Here is a 23,256-nt window from a genome sequence, read left to right as displayed (position 1 = left end):
TTTCACACTGAGGAGTTTTTCAGGCGGTACAGCGCTAAAAATAGCGCCTAAATACCGCCTGAAAAACCCCTGCCCAGCCTTCTCAATGTGAAAACCTGAGGGCTTTCACACTGAGGCGATGCGCTGGCAGGAGAGAAAAAAATCTCCTGCAAGCAGCATCTTTGGAGCAGTGAGAGGAGCGGTATGTATATCGCTCCTTCACCGCTCCTTCCCATTTAAAACAATGGGAAACCCTCTGCAGAGGCGCATTGCAGGTGGTATTAACCCTTTATCGGCCACCAACGGGGGTTAATACCGCACCTCTAGCGGCCCAATCCCGCAGAAATTCCGACAGGATAGCGCCGCTATTCCGCCACCGCGCCTCCCGCCCCAGTGTGAAAGGGGCCTTAAGCTGTTTTGCGTCATGAGCCACCAGTGAACTTTTAGCCAATAGTATTCTTCCTGTTGACTCTATAAAAAGGTCACACACATCGTGTCTGTATGTGACTTCTGCTTTTTTCTCAGCATGAAAGTCTTATCCATCTGTACCGGTACATTTGAAATAAATGACCTTGCTTCTAGAACACTTGAAGTTTGATCACAGGGGAAGTATTATCCTAACATCGCACCAATCCTAGCTTTGCTGAGACAGCAAGGCATTGCCATCGTGGGCTACATCCGGTGGACAGTGACTACGACAGATGCCAGCCTCACAGGTTGGGGGGCATCTGGGGGGTCCGGTTGGCCCAGGGTCGCTGGACTCTGGAGGAATCCCGTCTGCCGATCAATGTCCTGGAACTTCAGGCTATGCCTCTTCTTGTGGTGGAGGAGGTTACAAGGTCGCCCAATCAGGATCCAGTCAGACAACGCCACAGCGGAACACTGAGCTCGGCGGCAGTGTCCGAGGTCGCTCACATCCTAAGGTGGGCGGAAAGAAGCGTGCCGACTCTGTCGGCCGTCTACATTCCAGGCGTACTGGCAGACTACCTGAGTCGCCAGATGCTGGACCAGGGAGAATGGTCATTACATCCGGAGGTGTTTCAACTCCTTTGCAGGCGGTGGAGCACACTGGATGTGGACCTCCTGGCCTCTTGTCTCAACTGCAAGGTGCTGGTTCGTGGCCAGGTCCAGAGATCCTTTTTTTTTTTTTAAATCAGAAAAGTTTTTATTGTGAAAAAAGCAAAAAGGGCACAGACATAGCAATTAAGTGACCCAAAAGAAAAAGGGCTACACAGGATACATTGTCAGTTGTACAAAAACAAGGAGTAATACACAATCTCAATAACATTACTGAAATAAGTACCATGTACAACTTCCATTCCGCCCCTTGCTACATCTTCCAGGAGAGGAAACAGAGATATAAAAAAAACAATAACAAACAAAAAGGGGGGGGGAGAACAAAAATAAAACAAAAACCAGCACAGCCTGATGACACCAACAGATCATTTCTCAAGCCACCCGTCCCGTTACCCTCGCGTCCAGTAGTTTTAAGAAACGGTCACATCCTAATGGTCCACCCATCCAAGTCATTATCCCTGTAAAAACCTATTAAGGACTAGTTGTGGAGGAGCTACCTCCGTGGAACCCAACCAGCACTGCCATATGTTATCAAATTTTTGTGACGCTTTCCTATGGGAGTATGTATTCTTTTCCCTTATGAGAATCCTATTAACCTCCTGGATCCACTGCCGGCTTACTGGAACCCGGGTAGACAGCCAATAAGGTCCAGAGATCCTTGGGCAGACGCGTTGGTGGCCCTGTGGGGTCAGTATAGGCTAATTTATGCCTTTCCCCCCATTAAAGTTGCTTCCTCCAGTTGCTCCGCAGAGTGGGAGGCCAAAGGGGATCCCGATGATTCTAATTGGTCCGGATTGGCCCGGCGTCTGTGGTACACTGATCTAGTGCGCCTGGGGGCTGCCAATGCTGGAGGACCTTCTATCTCAAGGTCCCATACTGCATCCTGCTGCACGGAAGTCTTCTTCCAGGAAGATCTACCATCGCACCTTGAAGGCCTAAATCTCTGTGCGAAGAGATGGGGTGCCGTCCACGGACAAACTCTGTCCTGGATCCTGCTGTTTTTACAGCGTGGAGTGGATCAAAAACTTGCCTTAAGCACCATTAAGGGACACATTTCAGCCTTGGCTGTGGTCTTTCAGCGGCTTTTGGCAGCCCATTCTCTGGTGGGTACCTTTGTGTAGGGGGTTCATCATATACTTTCCCCTCTTAAAGCACCTCTTCCCCCTTGTGATTTAAACTTGCTCTCGGTTCTTCAGAACCCTCCCTTTGAAAACATCAGAGAGATTCCTCTCTTGACACCATCTCAGAAGGTGGCCTTTTTGGTGGCCATTACAGGCATACCCCACTCTTAAGTACACAATGGGGTTTATTTACTAAAGCTTGAAAGCCCAAAATCTGGCTCACTTTTGCATAAAGACCAATGAGCTTCCAGGTTTTTTTAGCAGGCTTAATTGAACAAGCTGGGGTTAGAAGATCATTGGTTTCTATGCAGAAGTGAGCCTGATTTTGCGCTTTCCAGCTTTAGTAAATAAACCCTATTGTGTACTTAAAAGTGGGGTATGCCTGTACTTCTGTCAGACGTGTTTCTGAGTTGGTGGCTTTGTCCTGCAAGTTGCCATACTTGGTCCTCCATAAGGATAAGGCGGTGTTGCGCCCGCAACCTTCCATTCTTCCGAAGGTGGTTTCGGCTTTTCCTCTTAAAGGGGTTGTAAAGGTTCGTCTTTTATTTTCTAAATGGGTTCCTTTAGGCTAATGCATTGTTGGTTCACTTACCTTTTTCCTTCGATTTCCCTTATAAATGTTTTTTTTCTTTGTTTGAATTTCTCACTTCCTGTTTCTCCTCAGTAAGCTTTCCACCATCATCCGAGCAGTGGAAAGTCATTTAGAACAGCTTACTGAACAGCTTACTGAGGAGGAACAGGAAGTGAGAAATTCAGACAAAGAAAATAAAGAAAAAAAAACATTTAGAAGGGAAATTGAAGGAAAAGGTAAGTGAACCAACAATGCACTAGCTTAAAGTAACCTATTTAGAAAACAAAAAACAAACGTTTACAACCCCTTTAACGAGGACATTGTACTTCCGTCCTTGTGTCCTCAGCCGGCGCATCCTAAGGAGGTTGCGTTACATACTTTAGGCATGGCACGTGCACTGTGGGTGTACCTGTCTGCTACGGCTCCGTTTCGGAGGTCTGACTCACTTTTTGTGTCTGAATCCGGTCCACAAAAGGGCCTGGCGGTCTCGTCGGCCACCATTTCTCGGTGGATCAGGCAGACCGTCATACAGGCCTATGCTCTGAAGGGGCGGGCGCCCCCCTTTTCAGTCACTGCACATTTGACCAGTGCAATTGGTGCTTCCTGGGCTTTCCCGACATCAAGCGTCTGTCTCACAGGTGTGTAAGGCGGCGACTTAGTGAGTACAAAAAATCATATTTTTTTCCCGCAACTTGTGTTAAAATATAAAATATTCCATGGACTCGACATGCCTCTCAGCAAATAGCTTGGGGTGTCTACTTTCCAAAATGGGTTAATTTGGGGGGGGGGGGTTTGAACTGTCCTGGCATTTTATGCACAACATTTTAGAAGCTTATGTCACACATCATCCACTTGAAGACGAAGCCCTTTTTGACACTTTGTTTACATGAGAAAAACATTTTTCTTTTTTTGCAACAAAATTATGTTGAACCCCCAAACATTTTATATTATATATATATATATATATATATATATATATATATATATATATACATATATACATATACAGAGCTTTTTTTCTCAAAAAATAGGCGCAGGAACTCAACCACGACCCCATTCAAATTTCACAAACAGTAGAAGGGTCTTAAAGGGGAATTAAATACCAGGATTGCATTGCATACAGAGTGCAGAGTTCAGGGGGTAACACACAGAGTGCAGAGCTGTCACTTGTAAACACAGAAACCAGACTTCTGTGTTTACAAGTGATTGTGGTGAGCGGGCACCAAAGGGTCTGAGCCAAAGGTGGTGGAACTGAGTTCCCCCAAGTTCCTCCTGAAAAAAAGCCATATATATATATATATATATATATATATATATATATATATATATATATATATATATATATATATATATATATATATATATATATATATATATATATATAAAAAATCATTTTAAAGCAAAGGCCCTACAGATTAAAATGGTGGGTGTTGCATTTTTTATTTTCTTTGGAAAAAATTACTTTTTTGTTTTTATTTTAATGCACTAAAACACACTATATTGCCCAAATGTTTGATGAAATAAAAAAGATGATCTTCGGCCGAGTACATGGATACCAAACACGTCATGCTTTAAAATTGCGCACAAATTGCGCACAAACGCCCAGTGGCAAGAAACTACATACATTTTTAAAAGCCTTTACAGGTTACCACTTTAGATTTACAGAGGAGGTCTGCTGCTAAAATGACTACCCTTGATCTGACCTTCATGGTGATACCTCACATGCATGGTGCAATTGCTGTTTACATATGAAGCCAGACCGGCGCTTGCGTTCGCCTTTGCGCGAGAGCAGGGGGGGACGGGTGCTTTTTTTTTTTTATATTTTTTTATTATTATTAATTTTACTTTTTTTTTCTTTTTTTTTTTAACTGTTCCTTCCATTTATTTGTATTTATTTTTTTATAATTTGTATTGTTATCTCAGGGAATGTAAATGTCCCCCTATGATAGCAATAGGTAGTGACGGGTACTTAAAAAAAATAAAAATAAAATTGGGGTCTATTAGATCTCTCCTCTGCCCTCAAAGCATCTGACCACACCAAGATCAGTGTGATAAAATGCTTTCCCAATGGCGCAGTTTATAATCGGGCGAAATCTAATGCCATGTAACTCGATGCCCTGAAGATAGTCCTGCAGGTCAATCTGCGAATACTCCACCCGGGACCTATACAGGTCCGAGTAGAACCCCACCAGCGCCTACATTATAAGAACGGGGGTATCTACATTATAAAAATGGGGGTATTCACCAGCCGCCTCCCCCCTCTGGGCATAAGGCCCCAATGGAAGGGGAAGTCTGGGAAGCCTGGATTATTTTTGGCAGCAGCCTACCTGTCTGTTCCCCCTCTTCATAGAAAGGTAGCCTGTTGAAAAGCCTTTTCTGGTAAGCCGCAGAGCCAGTAAGCCTGTTTACTGCCTCCTGGGTCGCCAGCCAGGCCTCCTTTGAAACATCAGACGGGTCCGCTACGAACTCCACCTCCTGTCGACTAACCAGTCGGGCAGCCTGCTCCTGTAGGGCACTTGTTTTAGATTTCACCCCATTTACCTCGGTGATGAGTAAGTCTCCAAACGATAACCAGGGATCTCACTAGCTCTCAGCGCTTAAGTTGTAGGTAAGGGTTGTGGATTCCCAGCCAAAACGGGTTAATACATGCCAAACTTAAACTGATGGGATAGAATGTCAGTCTCCCTCTGCTGCCCCCCTCCTGGCCTGGCCAAAGATATGTTCATTATATGTTTGATTTATATAGGCATGGGGCGTGGTCACCGGGTGATGCCCCCAGTGACCACGCTCCTGTATGACCTCACGCCCCATGCCTATATAAATCGTTGCGCACTGCGCAACTGGTATTACAGCGGGACGGAGCGTCGAGTCAACATCTCAAGAAGAGAAGAAGGAAGAAGGCGACAAGGAAGACCGGGCCCCCGCTATTAAAAGAGCTGCAAAAAGAAAGCGGTGGTGCCCCGCAGAAGGAAGAAAGCACCGGAGAAAGCAGAGAAGGCACCGGAGAGCGGGAGAAGACCCCCGGAGCTGCCTAATAAATGACTTAAAAAAACATGTGTAGTGTTTTTTTGTTGACATTTTTTTCCACCAGGTGAATGGATTGGGGTACGATGTACCCCATACACATTCACATAGGGTGGGGGGGGCTGGGATTTGGGGGCCCCCTTATTAAAGGGGGCTCCCGGATTCCGATAAGCCCTCGCCCGCAGACCCCGACAACTAACAGCCAGGGTTGTCGGGAAGAGGCCCTGTCCTCATCAACATGGGGACAGGGTGCTTTGGGTGGGGGGCCGCAGGGAACTAGACGCTCACAAAAGCACAAAGCACTTTTTCATCATATTTTTATTTATTTATTTTTCATTTTTATTTTTATTATTTTTATACCTATTTTTTTTTCTGTCATTTTTCACGTACATGTTTGGATTGGATATCACCAATAATTTATACAAAGCACAAGGACTTTATTCTGGTGGTGGATCTACTAGCAATTTCTCACCTTTATTTTCCACAACAAGTCACTTTGGTTGGATCATTTGGATTTGGAACTATCAGAGACTTTATTCTTTATATCACCATTTATGGATTTTGAGCACTTATGGTGTTATCAATATATTTTTTTTATATTTTTTTCACATATATTTAGCGCTACACTTTTTTTGTGTTTGCGTACAGAATCGATCTAATTCTGTGGTGTTGGCTGCCATATATATGTTAATTTAGGTAGCGCTGTGATTTATATACATACCTTGTATATTGTTTTTGGTGCATTTTGTTTAGATCATTTTCACTGCAGCCACTTTTTTCTGTATTCATATTACTTTTGTTTATCATGGATATATTTGATTATAGGGCCCAACGTACCGTTAATAACGATGGTGTTTTTTTCTGTCATAGGCAATGATACCGAAATAGGGGGCATGTTCCTGAGACTTAAGAACACCATGGTCTCTGAATTGCATTTGCAGTGGGACATTGCCTTTCTACAACAATACATAACGGAGGGTATGGTTCCTAGGAGCCTTAGATGGGAGGCACAACCCCAACAGGGTGACTTAGATCTAGACTCCTGGTACCGCTACTTTATTGAAGCAGGCACCAACTTCTTGGGTTTTCTGATTTCCCGGAAACAAGCTAGGCTTTAGGTGCTTGATAGAGAAATCAAGGAGTTGAAAGATAAACGTTTGAACTTCAAGAACTCCACTGAATATAATTCCCTTTCCTCCAATCTCCAGTCACATTTGGAGAAGGAGGATAGAGATAAAAAAAAATAAAAAACATAAAGTACTCTAGGGATGCTGGTGACTATAAAACCAGGACCGTATTCAACTGGCAGAAATCACTGGTGGCTTCAGCTAATCCTGAATCCTCTCCTGTGATGGACACGGGTGATAACCACTCAGGTGTTTACTCGACCAGCACGCATCGGCCTAATCATGTACATCCCAACCCCCCCCCCCCCCCCGAGAGGACCACCTCCAAGGGGGGAGACACCCTATTTTTGATACTCCAGTTAGAAGTCAACCTAACAATCAAAATAGGAAAGGGGGTAGAGGCCGTTCTAGGGGGAACATACCTGATCATAAGACTCCTGTCTATCAAAATCAGGGGTGCCATGACAATGAATCACCAAGGAGGCCTGGCGACTATGTGACCCCCTATGAGACCGCTTCATATTCTTACAATTACCCCCCTGTGTATACCAACAACAGGTTTTTACCTTTACAGGATACACGTGATGGTCCTATGGGTTATCCGCGACCACATTCCAATTAAGATTATCATGGTCCAGATAATCATTCCAGTAAGGATTTTCATTGGGGCGGGAGAGGCCAAAAAAGGCCTTCGGACCCAAAAGAGGTAACAGGGGAGGTAGGAGACACCAAAGGAAAAAAGAGAAAGATGTAACAGGTTTAGGACTGTTTAATCTCAGTGGTAAAGAACTTACAACTGAAGAACTTGCTGTCCTGGAAAGTTTGCCCCTCCTAATAAATTGAGCAAATTTGATACCTTTATTGATGTCCAAAAGTTTGTCCGGAAAATCAATATTCAGAGACATTTTATTTCAAATACTTCACCTTTTATGGAGCGAGCTGCAACATCTGGGACTGTCCATTCGGGTCTTTCCAACCCCTCACTGTTCAACCCCTCGGTTCCAGCGGCTCTTCTGTCAATGTGTTCAGGGATCTAGTTCTCAAAGATCTTGAATCCTTGCACGTCAAGAAATTTTACAAACACCCCGTAGCTAGAGAAGGATTCCAATCTCTATGTAATCGCAAGGACCTTATTGTGCGCCCTGCCGATAAGGGGGGTGGGATAGTCATTATGGATAAAACTGGCTACGTTACAGAGATGAATCGCATTCTTGGCGACTCAGATACCTACCAAGTACTACCCAATAACCCCACCAATACTTTCAAAAAAGAATTGGTCAACATAGTGTCTGAGGCCCAGTTTCATCGGACGTGTTCGGTCGTGTGTATGGCCTATCGGACCGTTTTCCAGCGGACAAAAGTTTCTTAGCATGCTTAGAAACTTGTCCGCTGGAAACCTGTCCATCCGACATGTCCACTGGTTAGTACGTCTATCCAGCGGACCGAAATCCCGCGCATGCGAATTGATTTGACGCATGCGTGGAAGCATTGAACTTCCTGGTTTGCGCACGTCGCCGCGTCACTGCCACCGCCACGTCACCGCGTTCCCTGTCCGCGGGGATTTTGGTCTGATGGTGTGTACACACATCAGACCAAAATATCCCAGGAGACATGTCCGATGAAAACGGTCCGCGGACCGATTTCATCGGACATGTCTCCTCGTGTGTACAGGGCCTTAAGGGTTTTAGTTCATTCATCTTGAATAGGAAAGAAAAGGCCTATTTAGTGCCTATTGCTCCTAGGATTCCAACCATATACCATCTACCTAAGATCCACAAGGATCCGTTGAACCCACCTGATAGACCTATTGTAAGTGGAATCGATTCGATCACATCACGAATAGGTCGTTATAGCTGTTGGAATTTGCAACCACCCACAACTATTTCTGGTTCGACCAGAGATTTTTCCTTCAAAGATGTGGTGTGGCTATGGGGGCCAAGTTTGCCCCCAGCCTCGCCAATCTTTTTATGGCCAAGTGGGAGGAGGACGTTGTCTATCGAGATAGACATTCGTCCCTTGTCCTATGGGCTAGGTATATAGACGACGTCCTCCTCCTCTTGGAAGAGTATTTTTTCGTTTTTGAATACTAATGAACGTGGTATCTCATTTTCTTTTGATTGTAGTCCTATCAAGATCACCTTCTTGGACCTTGAAATAGAACTTGAATTCAGACAGTTCAAATTCAAAACATACTTTAAAGCCACCGATAGGAATAGTTTTATTCCTATTGACAGTTGCCATAATAAATCCTGGCTTAACTCAGTTCCGCGTAGCCAGTTCCTGCGTTTACGGAGGAACTGTACTAATGATGACATCTATTTCTTACAGGCATTAATGCTTAAACAAAGATTTGTTGAGAAAGGCTATGTCACATCTGTAGATCTTAAAGCGGTGGTTCACCCTCCTTAACAACAGTCTAGCATTAAATTTGGCATAGTAGCGCGAGCTACAGTATGCCTGTCTGTATTTTTTTATCCCCGTACTCACTGTGCAATTGTATATTGAAGATTCCGACTCCTGCGGGGAATGGGCGTGCCTATGGAGAGGGAGGATGATTGACGGCCGGCTCTGGCACGTCACGCTCCCCGAAGACAGCCGGAGTAGGTCTCGGCTCTTCACGGCGCCTGTGCACAGGCTATGCGCAGGCGCAGTGAAGAGCCAGGCCTATTTCGGCTATTTCCGGAGAAGCGTGACGTGCCAGGGCCGGCCGTCGATCACCTTCCCTCTCCATAGGAACGCCCATTCCCCGGAATCTTCAATATACAATTGCACAGTGAGTACGGGGATAAAAAAATACAGACAGGCATACTGTAGCTCGCGCTACTATGCCAAATTTAATGCTAGAGGAAAAAAAATATATATTTTTTTTTTATATAGGGTGAACCCCCGCTTTAAGTTACAAAAAGTGCCATTAATTGAACGCAACTCTCTTTTGATGGATAAAGCTCTGCGAGAACGGGATGAATCCTTTAAATTCTCCATGGTTACTTCATATTCCAACCAGCATAGGGATGTAAAAACAATCATTGACAAGCATTGGAATATACTCAAAAATGATAAGGTCCTGGGTCCCAATCTACCTGAACGGGCCAAAGTCATCTTTAAGGGAGCACCAACGTTGAGAAACAGCATTGCTCCTAACGTTGTGGACCCCCCATGCCGCCCTGTATTCTTTCAGGACATGAAAGGATATTTTCCTTGTAAGAAGTGCAGTGTTTGCCAATTCAATACCAATGGGAAGTCCAAGTCATTGGAATTTAGGTCCAGTAACACAGGCCGTATTTATCCCATCAAATCATTTTGCACATGTGCGACTACGCACATTGTGTATCTTATCACCTGGCCGTGCGGAAAACAATACGTTGGTCATACCATACGGACCTTTTCCGTACGGGTAGGTGAACATGTCACTAAAATTATTGGTGGATGTACCAAACATGCTGTCCCGAGACACTACAGGGACTGTCATGACCGTAACCCCAAAGGCACAAGTTTTTAATAATTGACAAGTATGTGCCACCATGGAGGGGAGGGGCCAAAACAAGAGGGGTGTCCAGATTGGAGGCTTATTGGATTTATGAATTACGCACTTATGTTCCGCACGGCCTCAATGTCGAATGGGACATAAATGCATTCATCAATCAATCATAATGTTATACTGTGATGCACCTTCACACCCAATTGTGGCTCCATATATTTTTTAAATTTTAGTCTTTTTTTAATTTCTTTCCACTTTGTTTTATTTTTTAACTACTTTTACCACACAACATTCATTTGACTGTGGTTTAGCATATATTATTACTTATTTATACATTGGCATGGTTTTGATATCCTGCCTGATGTTATTTTATGTAATATTCCGGATATGGTTGGAGACAAGAACCTTGTCTTTTTTTTTTTCTTTCTTTTTCCTCCTTACTTCAGGTTCCACCTCGTAGAGTTTCTTTAGAGCGCTCAGCTTTTGTTTTTGCCAGCCCACATAGCGTCTCTATTTGGTTTTACATCATTAGTAAGGGTGTGCTTTTGACTATATTATACTCATTTCTTTTTTTTTTGTTTATCACTTACATTATTTTATTTGAGTTTTTTTTTTTTTTTTTTCAAATTTAAATGTATGAAAGAGTACAAAATGTGCTGTCCTGTTTAATTTGAAGAACCTTGTCTTATTGTCCAATATATTAAAGATTACCAATCTGGTGTTTTTATGTTATTCATCTAATCATCAGATTTCAATTTTTGATTTAAGTTTTATTTTGTATCGGTTGTATGCCCCCCTTTTTTTTTCTGTCTCAGCTAGATTTCAGGTGGATGTCATTCCTCGTTTTATATGCGCGCTGTCCGCATCTATTTTTCGCTGGGGGTCATGTGACGCGGTCCCGCATTGAGAACGAGGCTTGGTGGTTGTCTTAGAGTGCATGTCTGGGACAAGCCACCTGACCTCCGGACATTCGGCGTTGCGTTCCGGCTCTCTTCTTGTTTTGAGTCTTGGAGCGCACGCCTGCGTCACCCTGCTTTCATGAACCCGGAAGTAACGACACATCGTGATTCTTCCATCTGGAGCCACAATTAAGGTATGGGGGACTTATTTATATATTAGGGTCATTCATAGCAGTAGGTCAGTGCCCCAGATGACGATCTAGAGATGATCGAAACGCGTTGGGACTCCATGCTGACCCTACTGCTCATTTGATACATGCCTATTTTATCTACTGAAATGTGAGTGTAAATTTTTATTTGCTGCCAAGTAAATAATTTTTTACGAATTTACACTATTTGCATCCTCGTTTTTTTCTCCTTTACCTTTCACAATCTGAGCCTTTGGATCTTTTTGATATTGGAAAGTGCCCACGGTCATCATTGGCTAGATTTGGTTATCTTCTCCCATCGTCTTACCTTATACTGTGTACACAGTGGAAACCCTCAGAATTCCATCCCTTTGTCTGCCATTAAAGCTGCCTTGAAATCAGTACACCTGGGGCCAAATTCTCAAAAGAGATACGCGGACTTAACTAAAGTTTTCTAAATTTACACGGCGCGTATCTTTGCACCCGATCTTCAAAACGAGTTAAGCCTAGATTTCCGGATTTTCCGTCCTACCTAAAAAAAATTCACCTGCGCATCCCCGGGCGCAAATTACGCTAGTCACGCCGCTGTTTTTGATAGGCAAAGATGCAAATGAGGGAGATAGGGCGATCCACAAAATTAAGTGTGTGCACCGTAGTTTCCGCCCTGTGCGCACCTGTTAGTTTCCCTGCGCAAATTTACACTTTATAAAAGCAGACCTAATTTTACACATGCCGTGTAAGGGTCTGCTCAAGCTACTGACTAGAGCTAGAGTTGTCAAGAATCTGTCAGCAAAAATGCCCGGGCCATCAATGGTTCTTGCGGCAGTTGCCACTTTACAGGCACAAAGAAGGAGGAGGAGGGCACAGAGGAGGAGGATGCGGGCACAGGAGAGGGTTTACCGCCCACGGCGCGATCTGTTTGCCATGCCTGATTATGAGGTGTATGGCAACTTCAGATTTGACAGGGAAGCCATCTTGGAGCTCACCCAAATACTTCAGGAGGATCTCACCACCCCAACCAAACGATCCCATGCCCTGCCACCTCTACAAAAAGTTATGGCAACCTTCATTTTTTGGCCACTGGGTCTTTCCAGCGTGCATCTGGAGGTCTGGCTGGGATGGTGCAGTCGACAATGAGCCGATGTGTCCATCAGGTGGTCCCTGCCATACTGCGGCGCATGGGCAACCAGTTTGAAAAGCAAACCCAGGAGGAGCAGCGTCTGCAAGCCATGACTGACTTCTACAACATTGGTGGCTTCCCACGGACCATCGGGGTGATAGACTGCACCCATGTGGCACTACAGCCCCCCCAATGAAACTGAGCACCTGTTCAGGAACAGAAAAGGCTGACATTCGATCAACGTCCAAGCTATTGTAGATGCTCATGGCTTCATCTGGCACGTTTGTGCAAAATTTCCAGGGTCGTGCCACGACAGTTTCATTCTCCGGCAGACCAAGATCTACCAAGACTTGGAGCAGAATGTGTATGGAGACAGCTGGCTGATTGGTGAGTGACATTGGTGTCAGGTATGCCCCCCCCCATGATGCAGACATCACAAGGGGCACATGCATGACTAATATCCTCCTGTCTTTTCCCTTACAGGTGACTCTGGATATGCCTTGGGACCCCACCTAATGACACCATTTAGGAACGCCCAAACACCAGGAAAACACAAATATAATGAGGTGCACATTCGCACCCGGTCAATTGTAGAGCGGACATTCGGGCTTCTCAAGTCCCGCTTCAGATGCCTTGACAAGACTGGGGGTACACTCTTGTATTCCCCAGACTTTGTCTGTCAAATAATTGAGGCATGTTGCATACTACACAATTTTGCAATGAGAAGGGGCCTGCATATTGAGTTATGTCCTGACCTGACCCCCCACCCAGGCAATCCCCCCCCCCAACCACCTCTACGCAGTCTGCTGAGGGCACAGCAATAAGGAGACGACTTGCTGAAGGCATCTTTTCCCAGTAAATGGACCTTCATTATCTCACTTTATTGTTTGGTTTTACACCATAAACGCACAGATATGTGACATTTAAAATGTTTCTTTGCACAGTAAATGCACATTAATTATATGACAATGAGAATGTCTTTTTTCACAGAAAACGCACATTAATTATCTCACAATGAGAATGCATGAATGCACACCACTGTGGTCCCTAGCACAGACACATCACATGCACATCGAATTGGATTAGATCCAAGTACCCCCCCCTTTGGTACTTGGGAGCAGTAACGCCCCGCCACGGCTCCAATTATGTCACTGTGCATTCATACACCATTCAGGAACCTGGGAACACTTCTCCCTGGTCCTGGGGATCCCTACTCCACCAAAACTGAGGGTGACACCCTTATGTTATCAGGAATGCCACCCCCCCACATTCACACATCATTCACACACATAAACCAAATCATAAATACAGTATAATAAAAAAAAAAAAGTACCCCTGCAACTTATTGATGTTGCCGAGTGCTCCTTCTGGGCTGGGCACGGCCAACTGGAGGATCTTCAAGGGGGGGGGGGCTGTGCAGGGGAGGGAGTATCTTCACGGGGGGGGGGGTCTGTGCAGGGGAAGAAGGAGCCTCCCCTGGTGTCTGTCCTCCTGCTGGCCTGCCCTCCAAGGCCACGGCTATCCTTGTCAGACAGGCAGTGATGTCAGCCGTATTAGCCTGGCCAGCCCGGGTATTGTCCTGCACAGCCCGGGTCAGGGCAGTCACCTCCTGGGCCACGCCTGTTGTGGCGTTCTTCAGGTCCCACAAACAGGTGATGACCCCCACTGAGTTGGTGGCCTCATCACCCAGTGATTCCCTCATTAAACCCAGGCTGTGCTCCATATTGGTCATTGTTTTTTTAATTTCACCCAGACTGCGGGTCTGCCGGGCATTGTCCCTCAGCAGACTGACCGGCAGACGCTCAAACCCCCCCTGGTTTCCGGGGTCGGCCTCCTACTTGCCCCTGAGGCTTGTGGCCTTTGAGGAGGGGTTGGAGTGACCCATGGGGGTTGCTGCATGTTGGAGGAGGGTTGGGAGGGGCCACCTCTGATGGTGGCCTGACTGCTGGGGTACCCTCAGGGGATGACTCAAAGGTCCTATCTTGGCCCATCATGATTTGCCGGCCAATCACAATATTCTCATCCTCCTCCCACTCAACATCCAAATTAGGGGAGTTGTGGGCACTCCCCTCCCATGGCGAATCCTGCCCTTCTTGGGACTCAGCATCAGCCTGTCTTGGGGGTGGTGCAGCAGCCTGCCCTGATGGGCCAGCAACCTCCTGCCCTGATGGGGCAGCAACCTCCTGCCCTGATGGGGCAGCAACCTCCTGCCCTGATGGGGCAGCAACCTCCTGCCCTGATGGGGCTGCCACCTCCTGGGCTGATGGGGCTGCCACCTCCTGGGCTGATGGGGCTGCAACCTCCTTTTGTGTCCTCCTCTGGGGAGGACACAAAACAATCACAGGTTGGTGGATCAACACACTTGGCACATCTTCCCTTCCCCCACCCACACATGCCAGATAGAAAAAATAAAAAACTTACCTGTCCTCACAGGAGCATCAGAGTCAAAGCCAGGCAGGCCCACCACCTGCTGTGGGTGGAAACACTGGGCCGCTGCCCATTCCTCCTCACTCATCCTGACTGGGCAGGGTCCCCCTTCTCCAGTGCCCCTGGTATGGGCATGCAGCGTTGCCAGCTTGTTCCGGGACACGCTCTTTAAATCGTAAATTTTTTTTTGGATGCCAGCGATGGTCCTGGTCTCCCCCCCCCCCCCCCCGACGCATTGATCCGATCCGTGATTTTTTGCAGGATCTCCTTCCTCCTGGCCGGGGTGGTGTTCTGGCTCTCTATGCTTCTCTGCCACTGAAAAATTTAGCTTCCTGCGCTTGGGGGCCATCACAGACACCACCCAGCAACAGGAAACTCACCCAAAAAACAATCAACAAAACAAAGAAAAAAAATCACTGCAAAAAAAAAAAAACACAAACAGACAGCTACTATAAATTCAAAAACAAACAGGCAAAAAAGGGAAACAAAAAACAATCACACACCAAAAAACAAACGCTTATCAAAAACAAACAGGCAACAAAAATCAAAGCAAATAACAAATTATCAAAAACAAACACCAACTATACTCTACAACTCCTCAACAACTTTTCTCACAAACAAATCTTACCAACAAACACTGACAAACGTTCAAAGCAGAAGCAACTTGCTTTAGGAAGGGAACACAGGGAAATACTTTTGCAAGGGAAGTGTGTTTGACTGGGGCTATTTAGACACAGGGCGATCCTCAAACTAAGTACGCTTGGCCTTTTACCTATCTCACTGATTGCGCTGAGCAAAGTTCTGCACATGCCCAGTGAGGTCCAGATTCGTGCGCGCATGCGCAGTACGGCCGGCCCTTCATTTGCATGGGGTCACGGCTCATTACAATGAAGCACGCCCACTTCCTTCCCACTTGCCATAACCACGCTTTACGCCTCGGAATTTAAGTTACGGATGGCGCAATTTTGTGCGCAAATGCGCTGTGGATACGGCACTTACGACACCAACTTAGGGCGCCGTAACTTAAATGACATAAGTTAGGTAATACTAAATTTGCACAGCTTTTTGAGAATTTGGCCCCTGGTGTTTTCAATATATGATCAATAGATTTTTTTCTATAGTCTTTTTTATTTATTTTTTTTCACATATATTTAGCGCTACACTTTTTGTTTTTTGCATCTGTATTTAATCACTATATTGTATTTATTGGTGTTTTTTTTTTTTTTTTATATATTAAGCACAGGTGCACTTTATACCAATAGGGTAAATCCATTACCCACATCATCAGTATTGCACTTTATATTCACGTATTAATTATAGAAGGGGATACTTGTTAACAGGGCCGCCATCAGGGGGGTACAGGCATTACACATGTAAGGGGCCCGAATGTCCCCAGGGGCCTGGCCGACCAGGACACATTCCCCCAACAGCAGAACATGTAAGGAACCTTGCACCTGCTCCGCTGATAAACAGCGTGCTGCTGCAGAGAATCATCAAGATCAAGAGGAGATGACACTTTCATTTTCGTCTGCAGCGCAAATACCCCCCCCCCCCCCCCGCTGCAGAGAATCATGAGGTGACACATCACCAGTAGCAGCTTTTCAGGTTGGCAATGGCAACTTGGCAGTCTTAACATCCCCAGGCCTGGTGACTGCAGACAGCACTCACTCCTCATCCATTCCCTGCAGTGGCAGAGCCTGATGGCTGCTGCAAGGTTTGCTTGGACTGTGATTGGCCAGGACAGGAACAGGGGGAATGACCAGCTCGTCGACGGTGCACAAGGACACAGACCGCGTGAACAGATCCAAGAGTGCAGCATGGAGGGTATTTCGCAAACATTTAATGTGTGCTGCCGACTGTGCCCCCTGTGCTGCCTGTACATTTTAGTTGGACTTTATCTCCTTCTTGGATGGGACACCCTTGCTGCCTATATTTGATTTGCATTGTGAAAATAGATGACTCTGGGTGAAAATTAGTTACATTTTGGAGAACCCGCTGCCCGCCTCTTTACTATGTAACTCTCATTCCCACCCACAGTCATCCTCATCCATTTTCACAATGCAACTCAATCATCTTCATCCCCACCCAGCATCTACTCCATCCCTCCAGTCTCAACAACGCACGCATCCCCACCCATGCCAAGCACCATCCATCCCTCCGGTCTCAACAATGCACGCATCCCCACCCACTCCAAGCACTATCCATCCCTCCAGTCTCCACAACGCATGCATCCTCTCCTAGTCACTCCCTTCTCCACACAGTTAGAACACACATTTAACCCCTTGATCCCCCCAAGTGTTAACCCCTTCCCTGCCAGTGACATTTACACAGTAATCAGTGCATTTTTTATAGCACTAATCGCTGTGTAATTGTGAATGGTCCCAAAAAAGTGTCTAAATTGTCCGATCTCGCAGTACCGCAATATCGCAGTACCGCTAAAAATCGCAGATCACCGCCAATACTATTTAAAAAAATAATACAAAATGCCATAAATCTTTCCCATAGTTTGTAGACTCTATGGCCGCGATTCAGATACATTGGAGTATCTTTAGTGCGGCGTAGCGCATCTGATATGCGCTACGCCGCCGTAAGATAGTGAGGCAAGATCAGTATTCAGAAAGCACTCGCCGACAACGTTGCACCGGCGTAACGTAAATATGCCGGCGTAAGCCTGTGTAATTCAAAGTAGGTGGAAGGTGGGTGTGATGTATTTAAATGAATCGTGACCCCATGTAAATGAAGCGCAGAACGTACGGCGCATGCGCAAATATGCATCAAATTTACTCCCATAAACATACGCTGGCTCAATGCCTGTGACGTAAACGTAACCTACGCCCAGCCCCATTCACGTACAACTTACACAAAACAACGTTAAAAATTACGGCTGTTCCGACATCCATACCTTAGCATTGGCTGCGCCTCATATAGTAGGGGTAGCGTTACGCCGGACGCAAGCCTTACGTAAATGGCGTAGCTAAATCCGATGGGCGCAAGTACGTTTGTGAATCGGCGTATCTAGGTCATTTGCATATTCAACGTGTAAATCTACGGAAGCACCCCTAGTGGCCAGCATAAATATGCACCCAAGATACAACGGCGTAAGAGACTTGATGTGATCAAACACCACCAAAAGAAAGCTCTATTTGTGGGAAAAGAAAAGACGCAAATTTTGTTTGGGTGCAGCGTTGCACGACGGCGCAATTGTTCGTTAAAACAATGCAGTACCAAATTGCAAAAAGTGCTCTGGTCAGGAAGGGGTTAAAATCCTCCGAGGCTGAAGTGGTTAATGGGCAGGCTGAATGTATCAAGTTGATCGATCAATCGATCAACTTGGGTACAACCAGCCTGCTAGATTCGTTTGCAACCATCACAGGCGGGCCCTGGGGGGACCAGGCCTAAAACTGTGTAAGGGCCCCCAAAATTTTCTGATGGCTGCACTGCTTGTTAAGTAGATGGGGGATACTTGTTAAGTAGATGCTATTAGGTAGATTCTGAATCTACGCCGCCCTATGTTTAAGTGTATTCTCTAACAGAGATACACTTAAACATATCTAAGATAGGACGGCTTGCGCCGTCCTATCTTAGATTGCAATGTTTTGGCTGACCGCTAGGTGGCGCTTCCATTGCGGCCGGCGTAGATTATGTAAATGAGCTTTTACGACGATTCCCAAACGAACGCGAGCCCGCCGTAGTCGATTAACGTCGTTTCCGTAAGGCCTTAGGCGGCCTAAAGTTAGAGCTATGCTCTAGTGGCCTAGCCAATGTTAAGTATGGCCGCCGTTCCCGCCGCGAGGTTCGAATTTTTTACGTCGTTTGCGAAAGTCGTCCGCTAATCGTGAGTTACGTCGTTTACGTCCGCGTCGAAATCAATAGGCCCGTACGGCGTACTTAGCCGCAATGTGCCCTGGGAAATGTAGGCGCCCGGCGCATGCGCAGTGTAAAAAAACTTCAAAAAACGTGAGGTCAAGCCTCATTTCCATACAACACGCCCCCCTCCAAGCAATTTGAATTAGGCGCCCTTACGCCCGCCGTGTTTACACTACGCCGCCCTAAGTAAAGAGGTAAGTGCTTTCTGAATCATGTACTTTCCTCTCTTACTTAAAGGGGAGTTCCAGCCATTTGTGTGTTTATTAAAAGTCAGCAGCAACAAAAAGTGTAGCTGCTGGCTTTTAATAAACAGGCACTTACCTGCTCCAGCGCTCCAGCGACGCGCCGGCCGGGGCTCCGCTCCTCTCCCCCCCTCCCCGGCCGGCGTCTTCATCTTCAGTGTGGGCACCCGGCCGTGACAGCTTTCGGCTTCACGGCCGGGCACCCACTGCGCATGCGCGAGCGCGAGCGGCGCGGCACTGCGCATGCGCGAGCGGCGCGGCCCGGCGCCGCGCCGTGTAATTGGCCAGGAGATCGCCTAGGACCTGTGACGTGTCCTAGGCGATCGCCAACAGCAGCCACTTCCTGAAGGCGACTAAGCTTAGTCGCCTACAGGAAGGAGGAAGTGGGACAGGAAGTCCCACTCGTGCTGAAGCCCCCACTCCCCCCCCAAAAAAATTACATGCCAAATGTGGCATGTAAGGGGGAGAGGAGTGGGTTAAGAGGAAGTTCCAAATTTGGGTGGAACTCCTCTTTAAGGCGGCGTAGTGTAAACACGCTAGGCTACGCCGTCCTTAAGTTTAGGCGCCCCTACCTGAATCTACCTATATGTGTTTCTTTGTTGGTTTGGCTTAGCACATATGAAGAATCTGTCTTCTGTAGTCAAGACCAATCCATACCACTTGGGGGATGAATACCAGGAGTACAGGATACAAATTAGATTAGGCTGCAAATCCCCAAACATGGTACAATATATAATAATTTGTGCAGAAGGTCCTACAGGTCTCTTATGTTGGTGAGAGGAGTCCAAACGATCAGTGAATGAAACTAAACAAATTCACTAATACAAAACTGATGTTCCTGTAAAGGCCCATTTGTGCAGCCGAGACCAGAACAAAAATAATCTCAGCATTACCTATATTGGGAACTTTGCATCGCAAAAAGAGAGGTTGGAATGAATACGTAGAATGTTTTTTTACCATTCTGTGTGCGTTTTCATCGTTTTAAGCACATTGTTGACAAACATTTTGTAACGTGCCTTGATGCGTGATTTTTGCTCATCGATAGGTTCCTTTGACACATTATAAAAATGACATGAAGTTCTTTTGGCCAATGCATGTCCCAGAAATGCCCTCTAATGGCATTTCAACCAGCAGCTATGGTGTACGTATGGTAATGTATGTTGAAATGCAAAGGTGTAAATAGTCCCAAACACTTCTAAAGATTCTTAACTCTGAAATGTGTTCTGAATAGTGACAAATTTTATGTGCCACCAAAATGTTATTGAAGTTTTTTTTTACTTTTAATAAAAGTCTGTTTTATTTTGGACCTATGATGAAGGATATACTGTATGAGCATTACAAAAGGACACTCTTACCCTGCACACTCTTAGGCCTCGTACACACGGCCGAGGAACTCGATGTGCCAAACACATCGAGTTCCTCGGCGAGTTCAGGGATGAAGCCGCCGAGGAGCTCGGCGGGCCGCCTTCTCCCATAGAACAAAGAGAAAATAGAGAACATGTTCTCTATTTTCGACGAGTTCCTCGGCGGCTCCATCGGGCCAAAAGTGTACAGACGACAGAGTTTCTCGGCAGAATCCGGCTCTGACCGAGTTTCTCGCTGAATTCTGCCGAGAAACTGTCGTGTGTACGAGGCCTGAGGTGAGAAGTGTGCCAGGACTTCTTATCTCTTAAACTTTTCAATTCCACTAATACCGATTCTAATGCCGCGTACACGCGATAATTTTTCGGGGTTGTAAAAAAACGACGTTTTTCAGCCTCTAGAAATAACAACTTTTTTTCCAACTTCATCGTTAAAACGACATTGCCTACACACGATAGTGGAAAAAAAATGCTCTAGCAAAGCGCGGTGACATACAACAGCAATATAAAGGGGAAGTTCCATGCGGATGTCGCCACCCTTTGGGCTGCTTTAGCTGATTTCATGTTAGTTAAAGACGATTCGCGCTTTTCTGTCTGTTACAGCGTAATGAATGTGCAACCTCCATTACGAACGGTAGTTTTACCTCCCGTCTCATAACCTGGTTCTGAGCATGCGCGGGTTTTTCACGTCGTTAAAGCCCACACACGATCATTTTTTACAACCCGAAAAACGACATTGTTTAAAATGTCATGAAAAAATAGAGCATGTTTTTCAGAACCCGAAAAATGCTCTGAAGCCCACACATGATCGTTTTGAATGAAATTTTTAAAAAAAAAATCGTTTTTTACAACCCGAAAAATTATCGTGTGTACGCGGGATAAGCCCTTTTCCTATGTATGGATCCCAGACATTTGTCAGGGAGATAATTTGTTCTGTTTATGACTATGTGTCTTTCAGATTAAATATAGATATGTGCTCCATTTGTGAATTCTCAACTTTTATGTATTGCTGCAGCATGGTAGTGGTTCACTTAGAAAAATATGTTTTTCCTTGTCTTAGAATCAAAATCCGTTTGAGACAGAAGAATATGAAGGACAGTCCAGAAACTTGGAGCCTGTGTTTAATTTTGAATGCTCTTCCCGTCCTGGTAAAATATATTCTATGAAATTGAAAGAATGTACCTATTATAAATTATTACTAGCTAAATTGTGCCTTTTCCAGAATAGGCAAGGTTTGTTATGGAGAGGGGTGTAAGAATGTTGGCATCAGTGGTGATGAGAGAAGATGGACTTAGGTGGTGATAAGTGCAGGCGTGACACCTGACGAGGGGGACTAGGTGCAGGCACAGTTAAAGGAGTTGTAAAGGTTTGTTTTTATTTTCTAAATAGGTTCCTTTAAGCTAGTGCATTGTTGGTTCACTAATCTTTTCCTTCGATTTCCCTTCTATTTCCATTCTAAGTGTTTTTTTTCTTTGTTTTGTTTGTCTGAATTTCTCACTTCCTGTTCCTCCTCAGTAAGCTGTTCTGGCTGACTAACCCATAGCCAGAACAGCTCGGATGATGAGGGCAAGCTTACATGAAGTTAGAAATTCAGACAAAGAAAAAAACATTTAGAAGGGAAATCGAAGGAAAAGGCAAGTGAACCAACAATGCACTAGCTTAACCACTTCCAGACCTGCGCACGACGATGTACGTCCATTTTTTAAAGATTGATATCTCGGTAACGGCAGCAGCTGCTGCCACAACCGAGGTATCAATCTTTAGTGTGCGCGGTCTGGTAAACGATAACGGCGGTCTCCGCGGCGGATTCGCCGCAAGATCGCCGTTATCGGTGGCGGGAGAGGGGCTCGGGACCGTTCGGCAGCTGAGCGGGGACGAGACTGAAGGAAAAATCTCCTTCGCCCGTCCCCATAGCTCTGCTGGGCGGAAGTGACGTCAAAACGTCAGTCCCGCCCAGCCTCTTAAAGAGACAATTTTTTTTTTTGTCATTTGAAAAAATGACATTTCCCAATTATTATTTTTTTTTTTGCATTTAAGCCCAAATATGAGATCTGAGGTCTTTTTGACCCCAGATCTCATATTTAAGAGGACCTGTCATGCTTTTTTCTATTACAAGGGATGTTTACATTCCTTGTAATAGGAATAAAAGTGATCAATTTTTTATTTATTTTTTTCAGTGTAAAAAGTAATAAAATAAATAAAAATAAATAAGAAAACAAAAAAAATTTTTTTTAAAGCGCCCCGTCCCGACGAGCTCGCGCGCAGAAGCGAACGCATACGCGAGTAGCGCCCGCATATGAAAACGGTGTTCAAATCACACAAGTGAGGTATCGCCGCGATCGTTAGAGCGAGAGCAATAATTCTAGCCCTAGGCCTACTCTGTAGCTCAAAAAATGCAATCTCTAGAATTTTTTAAACATCGCCTATCGAGATTTTTAAGGGTAAAAGTTTGACGCCATGCCACGAGCGGGCGCAATTTTTAAGCGTGACATGTTGGGTATCATTTTACTCGGCGTAACATTATCTTTCACAATATATAAAAAAATTGGGCCAAATTTATTGTTGTCTTATTTTTGAATTAAAAAAAGTGGATTTTTTCCAAAAAAAAAGTGCGCTTGTAAGACCGCTGCGCAAATACGGTGTGACAAAAAGTATTGCAATGACCACTATTTTATTCTCTAGGGTGTTCGAAAAAAATATATATAATGTTTGGGGATTTTAAGTAATTTTCTGGCAGAAAAAACTGTTTTAGTCTTGCAAACACCAAATCTGAAA

At 45.4% G+C, this 23,256-nt stretch overlaps 1 protein-coding gene across 1 annotated transcript in view; it reads left to right on the top strand.

Moving 5' to 3' along the window:
• The window catches only part of LOC120912131 (MAP kinase-interacting serine/threonine-protein kinase 2-like), a 237,520-nt gene that overhangs the window by 63,026 nt on the left and 151,238 nt on the right, over positions 1–23,256 (top strand). The window contains 1 exon segment of the mRNA XM_040322579.1: positions 21,542–21,629. Coding sequence (XP_040178513.1) covers positions 21,542–21,629 — 88 coding nt within the window.

Source organism: Rana temporaria, chromosome 1 (genome assembly GCF_905171775.1).
Source record: "Rana temporaria chromosome 1, aRanTem1.1, whole genome shotgun sequence".
NCBI classification, from domain to species: domain Eukaryota; kingdom Metazoa; phylum Chordata; class Amphibia; order Anura; family Ranidae; genus Rana; species Rana temporaria.
This window is presented reverse-complemented; position numbering and strand designations above follow the sequence as displayed.